Source organism: Callithrix jacchus, chromosome 12, assembly GCF_049354715.1.
Source record: "Callithrix jacchus isolate 240 chromosome 12, calJac240_pri, whole genome shotgun sequence".
NCBI classification, from domain to species: domain Eukaryota; kingdom Metazoa; phylum Chordata; class Mammalia; order Primates; family Cebidae; genus Callithrix; species Callithrix jacchus.
The window spans coordinates 56,346,578-56,359,182 of NC_133513.1; the positions used below are offsets into that span (position 1 = coordinate 56,346,578).

The 12,605-nt window shown below is 50.0% G+C and overlaps 1 protein-coding gene across 50 annotated transcripts in view; it reads left to right on the forward strand.

Annotated features, from left to right (window-relative positions):
• The window catches only part of CAMK2G (calcium/calmodulin dependent protein kinase II gamma), a 62,420-nt gene that overhangs the window by 10,468 nt on the left and 39,347 nt on the right, over nucleotides 1–12,605 (forward strand). For 45 of the 50 annotated variants that reach the window (XR_004731930.2, XR_004731931.2, XR_013524911.1 and 42 more), the window contains exons 3-5: nucleotides 3,114–3,173; nucleotides 10,707–10,761; nucleotides 11,630–11,695. Coding sequence is in view for 43 of the 50 variants with exons in the window: in XM_035267906.2 (XP_035123797.1) it covers nucleotides 3,114–3,173; nucleotides 10,707–10,761; nucleotides 11,630–11,695 (181 nt within the window). In the remaining 7 variants the exon portion in view is untranslated. The remainder of the gene's footprint in view (nucleotides 1–3,113; nucleotides 3,174–10,706; nucleotides 10,762–11,629; nucleotides 11,696–12,605) is intronic. The other 5 variants (XM_078345588.1, XM_078345592.1, XM_078345590.1 and 2 more) reach the window with 1 other exon arrangement.

The following is a 12,605-nucleotide window of genomic DNA, read 5'->3' on the forward strand; positions in this document are numbered from 1 at the left end:
TCACTGGTAAAGCCAGAGTGCCCTTATTTTTAGTGTGTTGCTGTTGTGGGACTGTAACCATTAGCTAGTAAGAGACTTAAGGAAGGAGATAAACATTAATCTTCTGGGCCTTCCCTCAGCTGCCACTGCCGCATTGCAAGATGCTGTTCTCCTGCACCTGTCCAGGCAACTAAGCCCGAGAGTTACGGGCTGGAGGGTGGAGAGAAGCATGCCTAGAGAGAGGGCTATGGGTCTGTTACTTTGGGGCTGGCTAGCTTGGTACCTCCATCTCAAGTCCAAGGATGGAAGGTGGGGTCATGTCAACATCCTGCCAGATCTAGAATAAGCAAGCCCCCCAGCCACCAGGCAAGGCTTTTGAAGTCTCTTTGAGTGTCCCGCTTCTGGAGTTTGCTGGCCATATCCCTGTGCCTGGGACCAAGGTATGCCAGGTGATCTGGGAGCTGGGGGTTACCTAAGGTTCTCCTGGCTGCATCCTGGTTAGTGGTCATGCTGAACCCAGGGACAGGAAGGAAGGCCTGACCCAGATCTTTGGCAGCTGGGACGGATTAGCTGGGCAGCAGGAACTAATCTCTGTCTGTTCCCACCTCCTTCCACAAAGTAGAGCTGTTGCTAGAGGGAAAGTTTAGGACAAAGCTGGGTTTGGTTAGTGAAACAATAAATGTGAATTTCTTCTAGTCCATAATCCCTACATTATTTCAAACTGACAGGCCTGGGTTTGAATCCCAATTCTATCTCTTTCCTGCTATCGGACCTTGGGCAAGTTACTTAACTTCCCTGGGCCTCCCATTTCTTCCATCATCTTGAAATGTGGACAATCATAGCATTCACCTGATGAGATCATTGGGAGGGCTGTGGGAAGCTTTACAGAGGCTTTTTGCTGTTTAGGGTAGAGGCAGGGAGACAGGAAGAGCTTGGCAGCTGTGGATATGAAGGCACCTGCGCAGGCCTGGAGAATTCAGGTGAACTGGACTCTCCCTTTTGGACCCCCTCCGAAGCCTGGAGGCCTGACTCAATTCTCACCATTTTTTTTTTTTGACATGGAGTCTTGCTCTTTCACCAAGCTGGAGGGCAGTGACATAATCTCGGCTCACTGCAACCTCCAGCGATTCCCCTGCCTCAGCCCCCTGAGTAGCTGGGACTACAGGCACACACCACCATGCCCGGCTACTTTTTTGTATTTTGGTAGAGATAGGGTTTCACCATGGCCAGGATGGTCTTGATCTCCTGACCTCATGAACCGCCCACCTTGGCCTCCCAAAGTGCTGGGATTACAGGCGTGCGTCACCACACCCGGCCTTATTCTCATTCTTTATCCAATCATCATAGCGCAGGGATGGAGAAAGAGGGCTCTGGGCTCAGACCACCTGCATCACTGCCTGTCTGTGTTACCTTAGGCAGGTTACTCTGTCTTTTTAAACCTCAGTTTCTTCATTTGTAATATAATGGAGCTAATCAGATCCCTATTTCACAGAGTTTCTATAGGTATGGAATATGGTAATCCATGCCTCTGCCTGACATGTAGTCTTAGTAAACGATTGTTGTGACTACTTCTGTTATTGGTAAACCCTTATTTAGGCCCTGTTTACAGAAAGAACTCTAGAAAGCGCTACCCGGAAAGGTACCCCCACCCTTCGGAGAGCTTGCAACTGAAAGATAACTGATGTAATATATGATGTGAGAATCGTGAGAAGTGCATTGGGAAATTGCGGGGGTGGAGTAGGAGGGAGAAGTCACAGTCTACCGGGAGGAGCAGGGAAGACTTCATGAAGGAGGTGACTTTTGGCAGGATTTCAGCAAGTAGAAAGAGGGAAGGACAGTGGGGGAGGGCTGTGAGGCCTCCGTGCTGTGAGTAGCATCCTCTCTTCCCACGTACTGGAGCTCTGCCTTCCTGTGGAAGGAATTGACCCACGCAGCTCACTTGGATCTGGGGACTCATGGATTTCTGATTATTCCACCAAAACTGAGTAATCCGAGGGTCTGAATGTGAATAGGTCAAAGCTCACAGCAGTGGTGGCCAAGAAGACCCTGGGGAGAGGCAAGATTTGTGTCCTGGTTTCTCTTTCTATAAAATGGGCATCATACTAATGCCAACATCCTAGAGGTGTTATGAGGATAAATTAAAAGAGGCAGCTGCCTGGTGTAGAAGTAAGCTCTGAGTAAATGTTAGCTATTATTTTTTTTCAGTCGTCATTATCTGATCATCATCGTCTTTTTATCAGCATCATTATGTTTCAGGCTTGTCATCAGGACTATGTAGAGGATATATGCAAAACCCTTAGCCAGTGCCAAGTATATATTAGGTGCTCAGTATAACTTAACTATTATTAGTATTCCTAACAAGAAAGAGATTCTGGACCAGGCACAGTGGCTCACGCCTGTAATCTCAGCATTTTGGGAGTCTGAGGTGGGTGGATCACCTGAGGTCAGGAGTTCGAGACCAACATGGTGAAATCCCATCTCTACTAAAAATACAGAAATTAACCGGGCATGATGGTGTGTACCTGTAATCCCAGCTACTCAGGAGGCTGAGGCAGGAGAATCACTTGGACCTGGGAGGCGGAGGTTGCATTAAGCTGAGATCACACTAATGCACTCCAGCCTGTGTGTCAGAATGAGACTCTGTCTCAAAAAGAAAAAAATACGAAAGAGATTTTAGACACTGGGCCACTGAAACCCTGTTGTAATGGAAAGAGCACCAGAGTTTTAGTTGAAGACCTGAATTCAAATCCCAGCTCTCCTGCTCACTGACTTGAAATGTGCAACCTCTTGAGTAATTTTCTCATCTGGAAAAGGTGGTCATGATAACGATCTGACCCAGTCCTGATGGCTGGTGCCTATAGTTCCAGCTATTCAGGAGGCTGAAGTGGGAGGATCACTTAAACCCAGGAGTTTGAGGCTGTGATCATGCCACTGCACTCCTGCCTGAGGGACAGAGTGAGACGCTAAAATGAAAAGAAAAACTATCTCCAGGATTGCCATGACTTGCTGCATTACTTCAGCAAATCATCGCAAGTACATAGTTGGTATCTAAGAACTGAAAGAATATGAATAACAAGGTGACCACAAGGAGTGTGGATAGTTAATGGCTTTTGTTTTTTCTCTTCTGCTTTTAGATCACCAGAAACTAGAACGTGAGGCTCGGATATGTCGACTTCTGAAACATCCAAACATCGGTGAGTGCCTGGGCACAGAGCATTTTGTGGGTATTTTGTAGAAGCAGGAAGAGCAGACATCCACTGCTTTTGTGTGTGGGATCACCTCTGTCTGTAGACCTTTACCTGGTGTCTGTTTTTGCATGAGCAGGATAGCAGCTGTGTCTTAGAATTCTGGGGCATTCTACATTCTAGTCTAGAGACCTGAGTATCTGCATCACTGCGGTGCTTCTCAGGGCTGGGGTGTTAGGCATCAGAATAGGTTTCCAGACACTATTTCTTCCCTTTCTCCTTCTGTCTTTGGGCTGAGGTCCAGAGTCCTCAGCGTGTGAGGTTCCGGGCTCCTAGCCTGCCAGCATCCCTCACCAGGGGCCATCCACAGCCCTCATGAAAGGATCGGGATTTTGTTTGTGGACCTGAAAGAGTTTTGTTTCTGCTGCGGTGTCCTGCACACTCTAGGGGTTTCCATGGTGCTCCCATTTGTATTCCCCAGAGCCAAGAAAACAAGCTGCCTGCTCCCCCTCCCCCCACCCTGCCGGCTTCTCTGGAGAAGGGATGGCAGGAACCACTCAGATGGGGAAGGAGAAAAAAGAGGATTTCTCCCTGCTCCCACCCTGACTGGGGGACAAGAGCACATTGTTGGTTGTGTTAAAGCCTGAGGAGGTTTGCCTGCCTCAGCCCACTCTGGCTCAGTTTTACTTTGTTCAGCTGAAATCGTCTTTGCCAAAAGCGTTGGCCCTGATTTGGTGCTCCTTGTAGAAGGGACAGAAACTGTGCTGGCTGCAGTGTCTGAGCAGAAGCCCCAGTGTTGACTTGAGGCAGAGCAGGGCGCATCTCCTAGGTTTTCCCTGAAAGCCCTGAGTCATCACTAAAGACAACACGTGTTCTGTGCTCCTCAGGCATGGCCTAAATATTGGGGCTCCCACCGTGCCCCAGAGGCCTCCTGCTCTGCTCTGTTGGCGGCCAGGGCTGTGAGGTGACTTGCTGAAGCCTGGTACTTCCTTCAGAGCTTCCCAGCCCCTGGCTTCCCAGGTCTTGGGCTAGAATGCTCTAAGTGAACCCTGTTGTGGAAGGGCTGAGGTCCTGCTCTAGCCCACTGGGAGAGGAGCAGCTCTGAGTTAGTCAGAACGTCAGCCGTGCAGGGCTTTGTAGATGGCAGTCAGCAGCTTGGATTACACCCGAAGCAGATTGCCATGGCTGGTGGCGATCAGCTCTGCCTGATGCAGTGTGTTGTTCTGCAGAGCCAGCACCTCTCAGCTGGTGGGTTCCTGGCCTCAGAACTAGAGGAGCACCTAGGTGGTCTCTGAGGTTAGGCCTTCACCTGAAAACAGCACAGTGGGGACTGATGTGTTACCTTGGGTAGGAGAGGGCCCACAGAGAGAAACACCTAGAACAGCAGTCACAGATTCAGTCATGTTTTTGTTGGCTGGCTCAGTAGTCTAAAAATATTTTTATTATTTGCCAATATTTAAAAACGAGATTTCACATTTTGAAAAAAAAATCTATTCCCCCGCCTTTCCAATCAGAAGGCTCCGCTCTGCTGAGCCCCCCCCACCTTGCATGTCTAGAAGGAGCTGTGGGGAATGGTGGCTGCCCCCTCAGCCCACTGGCCACCAGCCTTGTGACCCACTATGAGCTCACATTTGCATTGCCCACCTGGGCCCTGTAGGCCTTGCAAGCTTGTGATCTCTGACTTAGAAGTTCCAGAAGAGGAAGAAAAAGCATGTGCGTGACTAAAGCCACCCATAAGCACAGAAGCATTTCTATGTTCCAGTCCTGGATCTCAATATCTGAGAAGGGTAATGTCCTTTCCTTTATGTTCCTATGACCAACTGGTACAGCAATGATAAGTTGTCCTCACGTAGGCAGGAGAACAGTGGCCAGGGGTCGATGATGCAGGAGGCAGAACCATGTCCACATCGTCCACCATGTGGGCGGGTTGACCACAGATGGGTCAGGGTATAATGAAGACAATTTAGAAACGAACAGGAAAGACAAAAATAGGATTCTATGTGAAAAAAGCTCTAGCCTTCTTTTTATGTATTTCTAGAATTAAATACACACTTTTTGACCTCTTAGACTTCGCTTCGTTTGGTAGCCCTTTCCTTTCACCTTCTGCCCTCGGCTCAGAATGGAGGCAGGCAGAGGGACTGTCCATCCTGGCCGTCTGCTTAGAGGCCAGGCAGGGCGCAGTCATTCTGTTGGCCTCTGATTTCCTAGACTGTGCTTCCATTTCATGACTGCTTCCAAGTCCTAGAGAGGTTGGTCCAAGGACCAATTCTGGGGTCAAGGGTGGGCAGAGGGAAGGGGGAGTCAGGACTGTGTTCTGGGAGCTCCGGCATCCTGTGGGGACCAGGGCTCTTAGGGATGTGGCGTAGCTGCAGGACCAGGAAGCCACCGTTGCCATGGATCTGGATGTGGCTTTTGGCGGGAGAGGAAGCAGTTTTGTGCCCCTAATTCACTATTCCTCTCCTCTCTCCTCTGCGCTGTCCTTCAGAACTGTGACCCTTCTGGCTCTGGCTTCTTGAACTCCATCCCAAAGGGAAACAAACGGGCCAGCCCAAGAACAGTGCACAGTCGAGGAAGCTGAGAGTAGAGAGCATGTGGTCAGCCCCAGCTGTGGTCAGACTCGGAGGCATGGAATTCAGATGGGGCATTTTGTGCTAAGGGCCAGCCATGCCCAGTTTTCCCCTTAATAGCTAGATATTCTGTCCCAGGAGTTACAAGCCTGTTGGAAAAGTGAACTCTGATGTAAACTCTGGGCTTTGGGTGATGATGATGAGTCAGTGTGGGTTCATGGATAGTAACAAATCTACCACTCTGGTGGGAGATGTTGATGGTGGGGGAAGCTGTGCGTGTCCGGACTTAGGGTATTTGGGAATGCTCTCAGGTATTTGGGAACACTCTGTACTTTCCGCTCAATTTTGCTGTGAACCTAAAACTGCTCTGAAAATAAAGTTTATTAATTAAAAACAAACAAACAAACAACAAAATGCCTGTTGGGTGTGAGGCACACTGCCGAACTCCAAATAGTGCTGGGAGTGTGGCCAGCAGTGGGGTGTTGAGAGGAGGAGATGCTGGTGTGAAGTCTGAGGTCTGAATGAAGTCCGTTCTACCTGTGATCTGCCTGCTCCCTGCTCTCAAGTCCTCCGATGAATAGAATCTGTCTTCCTTCGTGCTGAGCTGCCCCAGCAGTTTCTATCACAGTCTAGCATTGTGGTTTAGAGCAGCACTTCTCAAACTTTTATGTGCTTATGACTCACCCAGGGATCATGTTAAAATTCAGATTCTGATTCAGTAGGACCTGGGTCTCCAGGTGGTGCTCATGCTAGTGGTCTGCCTGCTGGTTTGTACTTGGAGAAGCCAAGATTTGCGGCTTTGGAGTCACATCCAGATTTGGAGTTTGAATCTGGGATTTGCTAATTAGTAACTGTGACCTCTGGCAAGTTATTTAACTCTGTTGTGCCTGCCTCTGTTTTGTTATCTGGGTCCCTTTGTGGAGTTGTTATGAAAGGGTTCAGCCAGGCAAGGAGGCTAGAAGGAAGATGATGAAAACGGAGATTCCAGCTCCTAGAAGTAATCTTTCCAAGACCCCCAGCCTTGACTCAGTTCACAAGTTATTCAAGGCCTGGCCATTTACCCTTGAGCCCAGGGCCCATTCAGCTGACAGTGAGTGTAGCAAAGAAACAGTTGCAAATAAAAAGAAAGAAACACTGAATCATGACTGAGCAGTTCCTACATCCCTGCCTCCAGGGTGGGGGTGGGGGGAGCCCTGCCACAGCAAGCTCTTGAGGGGTAGCTCAGTCCCCCACAAGCCCCCATGGCAACAGGACCTCCTTCCCACTTGTTATTGCTGCAGATATTTTTAACAGCAACACTTTTTCAGTGCTTTTTGGAGAAAGATTTGTTAGTTAAAATGTGGCATATTGTTGGGTGGTTTTTAAAGAATTGGAAATAGCCACAACATTTGGGTTGTGGCTATCTCAGTCCTTGAAGACATGAAATATCAAGGAAAGGTTTGTAGGTGTTTTGGCCTGTTCTGTCTTCCACGGTTTTTAAAGAACAGCAATTAGGTTTGTTGCTGAAATGCAGTGAATGCTTTATACCCTTTCCCCTGATCTTCCTGTCTATGGACGTGGCCTGGCCCTCATTGGCCTCCATGCCCTGTCATTACTCTGGAATGGGCTGGGTGTCAGATTATTTGATTGTACACATCCATAGTCCCTCTGCTCCTGCCTCACAGCATGACATAGTTGTGCTTAGTTACACATTTGTGTAATTGCTGGTTTAAAGCCCATCTTCCTTCCCTCTTTGCCTAGCAGCTCCGGGTGGTAGGTAGGGCTGGCTCCTCTTCTTCACAGCCACATTCGTAGCATGTACAGCCTCGTCTGCTTTGGGGTAGCTTCCCAGTGGACATTGTTGAGCCAGTCGGAATGGCCAGGGGTAGTGGGGACAAATTGGAGCTCCTTTGCCTGAGTTTGAGAAGGTGACTCCCGAGTGACTCTGTAATATCAGGAATCTTGATGTTGGTTTGTCTTGGCTTCAAGTCCCGGTTCTGCCACTTAGTGTTGTTTTGGGCAGGTTTCCTATGGAGCCTCAGTTTCCCCTCCTGTCAGATGGGGTTATTTATATGTAAGTAGCTACCCTGCAGAGCCAGCGGCATGAGGGTTCCATATAGTAATGCACGTGGAGCCCATGGAATGATATTGGCAAACAGGGACAGCTCAACTAAGTGTTAGTTGTTAGAATTTCGATTGTTATTATCAGAATCTGACAGGGTATGGTAGCTCACAGCTGTAGTCCCAGCCACTCAGGAGGCTGAGGCAGGAGATCACTAAGCCCAGAATCTCCAGCCCACCCTGGGCCACATAGGAGACCTTGTCTCTTAAAAAAAAGAATCTGCTACTGCTAAGTCGGCACTTAGAATGACATAGTTGTTTCTCCTCTTGTCTTCAGTGCCCTGTTAATTTCTTTACAAATTAAAAAAAAAACATTGATAGCAGTCTTATTCAGATACAGCCCCCCTCCATCCCTCCTTGTCTTGGCCGGTGCCTTGCTCTGGGACACACATCAAAGCTCTTCTCTCTGATGGGTGGCCTAGAAGGATTAGTCTTCCTTTGCTGCTCCTCTTTTCTAATTCCTTTCCCTGGCTTCCTCCCACCTGGGCTATGTGTGTGGCCTTCCTGGAGAAGGAGAGATGCCAGCGACTCCATGTCTAGGCAGAGGCATGGGTGCCTGCACCTCTTGCCCTGTTCTTGGCCTTGCTGTGCTGGGCAGGGTGGCATGGGGCATGGGGTGGTGTTGGGCATGGGGCGGGGGTCTGGCTGAGGCAGGGCTCAGGGCCAGGTCAAGGCAGGGCTGAGCAGCTCCGCTTCTCTGGGGTGGTTGTTAGCATCATACCTGCTGTCCCATTAGCTCCCCATGCTGCTGCTGTTAGTCACCTCTCTAATGGAGCTGGTCTTTAGCTTCTGGGACAGCTGATTTCCAGGGGATTATTTGTATTACACACTTTAATGCTTTTTAATAGCGAATTTTTAATTAAATGGAAAGTCCTTTTGGAAGTGAGGGAGCAGCAGCTGCAGCAAGACTCAGCGTGAGGCACTGTCTTAGACCAGAGGTGCACAAGTGAGGGGGGCGGAGGCAGTGGTAGGACTTCGAGAGGACTTGATGAAGTGTATATGGAGTGTGCCCAGGCTACTTTGTGTGGGAGGAAGGCAGGGGCCTGGTGCTAGCTCCTTCCTCCTGTCCTAAAAGCCCCCTCTGTCATCTGGAGGCCTAAGGAAGCATCTTGTTTACCTAGGAGAGAATGTTTTAAGGAGGAGGGATATTGGAAGTATCACTGCCTTTGATCCTGTTCACAGAAATACTGAGATAGGGATGGGATTTTTGGGATTGAGTCACTAGATCAGATCAACTAGGGTAGGGAATGGGATTCGAAGACAGTCATGAGGGCCTGGCTCTGGTCCTGGCCAGCTTCGGAGTCCCCACTTGTCGAGGGAGGAGAACAAGGGGGCTGTAGTGGTGGTTCAGCATGTCGGGACTGTGCCGGCTGGGTTATATATTTTGCTTTCTGAATGGTCTTGCCTTGTGGGGAGGGACATAGGGAGGCGCCTCAGCCCTGAGGAAACGTGTGACACTGGAAACGGAAGCAGCCTGGGCCCACCCAGGAAAAGACATGGCGGCTTCTTTGTCTCCAAGCACTGAACCAGTTGGTTTGGTGTCAAGCCATTCCTGAAGTGCTCCGTGAGGTGTGCCTGTAACTGCCAACGCTTAGAGCAAGGGTCAAACTGAGGGTGGCCTTTGGAACAGAGGTTCCCCATCAAGAGAGTTCAGGTGAGGGGAGGGACAGGGACAGTCAGCCAAAGCAGAGTGGTGTCTGCATTAGAATGATGCTTAGGGGTTGGCATTTAACCCAGAGGTGGCTTTGTGGGCAGAAGCTTGAACAGGAGACCTCAGAAGACTTTAGGCTGGTTTTTTGCCCAAGAGCTTTGGAGGCGGGGAGCGGGGAGCGGGGAGCGATTCCGCTTGCCAGCCTTTCCTCGCAGCTGGTGCATCGCCCGAGTCTTCTCCCTGCGGTGCCCTCCCGAACCTGTCCACGATGCTGCTTTGGGAACATTTGTGAGCAGTCTTTCTTTTGGGTGCCAGGGCTTTGTTGCCTGGATATGGGGGCTGTCCCACATTTCCTATTGGAAGCACTGATGTAGACCACAGTCTTTGGAGTCAGGTAGCACTGGATTCACATCTTGACCCACCACTTAGAAGCTCTTTGGCCTTTGTCAAGAGACTCTGTCCCTGAGCCTCTGGTGCCCTCATCCGTAAAATGGGAATAGCATTCATCTCAGGTGGTCGAAAAGAGTCATAAACTCCTCAAAGGCAGGCACTGTGTCTGAATCCCCTCTACCTAGCACGAGGTCCAGAAAACAGTAGGCGCTCAGTAAATGCTTGCAGAATCAGTGATGTATGCAAGAGCCTAGCACAAGGCCTGGCTTAGTAAGCACTTAATACCCTGTTACTATCATCATTGCCTGAATGTGCACGTGGCCTTCCAGGCTCAACATCCATTATCCTGCACCTCGTGCCTTCCTGCTGAGCTCTGCCTTTCTACTTTCTTCCCCTCCCCTTAGTTCTGCTCCCATTTACTGCCCTGGAAGAGCTCTCCAGCTTTCCCATCTGGTCATTGTTGTCCCCTGCCGTCAACATTGCTAGATGCTGCCCACGCTACATCTCACCATCCTGCATCATAGCCCAGGACCACCTTCTCGGAGACCAGCCCTCTGGGAAGGTTTCGGCTTTTCTCCATCTTGACTTCTTAGCCATGAAGCTTTTCTCTTTGCCTGAGGCTGAGGTGGCAACCAGAGCACCGGGCTCCGGCTCCCAGGCTGCATAGCTTTACACTGGGGGGGCTGGGCACATCGCCACTTCCCCCCACTGCTCCTTCTGGAGAGCCCTGTGAGCCTGACAGGATGGGGCAGGGGTGGGGCTGCTGAGAAGGAGAAGCCTAGGATTTCCGAGTTTTCTCTCTGTTAATCTCTGTCCCCATCTCCTCTCTTGCAGTGCGCCTCCATGACAGTATTTCTGAAGAAGGGTTTCACTACCTCGTGTTTGACCTGTAAGTGCCACTTTCTGAGGGTGTGGGGGCCTTTCCCTCCAGCTGGCTCGAGATGAAGGCTCAGGAAGAGGCCTAAACAGGCTCTCCAGCCTCTGCCCAGGGCCCTCTCCTTTGCCGAGGGAAAGGATTTGACTGGGGCAGATTGCTGCCTCCCCCCAGGGGGTCTCCATGCTCCCCCAGCTTCCCCCCAGGGCTCTGAACCCCAGGACTGCGTTCCTCTCGTACTTCTGTTCAGCAGCACAACTTGCACAGATGCCTTTGTCTTATTTCTCAGTATGCTGTCCTTGTTGGAGAAATAAAATACAGCTCTTTGCATGACCTTAAAAATCCTGAGAAATCGGAGGTAGCTTTCATTAGTCGTAAAGTGGCTCCTGTGGATTGGGTCTCTCCTCCACGTTGGTTGTGGTTTAATGTCTTAAAAGTGGCTCTTCCCCTCCTGGATACTCCTCTTCAGGATTCTCAGGGTTGGGTCTCTGTGTCATTGGTCTCATTACTCTTCAGCTTCAGTAGGAGCTCTGTCCTTGTGGGCAGCGATATTTTAGTATTCGTGTTGGTCTCAAAGCTGTGACTTTTGGAGTAGGTTGACTGTTTTCTCTTAGATCCCTGTATCTTCATCTCTGCCTATTAGTGAATCTGTGGATTTTGGAAACAAATGTCCAGAAGGAAGGGAGGGGCCATGATACCTCAAGGAGAATCCGGGTGTCACCGAAGGATCAAGTGTGTTCTGGGCTCTCAGATGAAATGCATGGGGAGTTGGGATGTGATTTCTCTAAAAGCCATTCTACAGGGTGACCCTGTTTCTTCTTGGACATTGGGGTTGGACAAGGAACGCTTTCCGCCTTTGACCCTCTGCTTCTGTCGATTGCAGTGTTACCGGCGGGGAGCTGTTTGAAGACATTGTGGCCAGAGAGTACTACAGTGAAGCAGATGCCAGGTAAGATGAGGGCCCAAGAATTCAAGTGTAGCTCTGGAGTTTAGGACTGAAGTAAGTTTTGGCCACCTTCAGGGGTCAACATTGTGCCTGTTTGAATAGTCTTTGGGGAAGATCAGAAAGAGCTCTTGTCTGGAGAAAGATTCTGTTGAGCTGGGCTAGGGATGCATACTGTGGGTGATATTAGAAGTTAAAAATTCATCATTTCCTGACCAGGCACAGTGGCTCATGCCTATAATCCTAGCACTTTGGGAGGCCGAGTTAGATGGATCACCTGAGGTCAGGAGTTCAAGACCAGCCCGGCCAACATGGTAAAACCCTGTCTCTACTAAAAATACAAAAAAAGTAGCCAGATGTGGTGGTGCCCGCCTGTAATCCTAGCTACTTGGGAGGCTGAGGCAGGAGAATCACTTGAACCCGCAAGGCAAAGGTTGCAGTGAGCCAAGATCATGCCACTGCACTCCAGCCTGGGTAACAGAGTGAGACAATGTACCCCCGCCCGGCCAAAAAATAAAAAATAAACCAGCACTTCCAGATGAAGTCTCCTTTACCCTGCAACCCCAGAAATACTTTTTTGTTGCACTACTGTGTACTCACCAGCATGCCCAATGTCTCCCTCTGCCCCCATCTTTCCTGTGACAAATCCTAGTGTGCTCAAGCCACTGCGCTGAGGCCCTAGCATGATCCAGAGGTGCAGAAGGCATGGTTTCTATCCTGAGGGAGTGGAGAGCTCTGGGCTAATAATCCAACCAAAGAGCCCCGGGAGCTTTCAGCCACTGTTACCTTGTCCTTATACCCTGGGGCTCTTCCAACTTGAGGACCATTCCCCAGCCACATGCCTCAGCCTCTGCCCTCCCTGGAATCCTGGTTCCTCCCTCACCCACACTCTCAGGTGCCTATTCAGCCTGCCTTT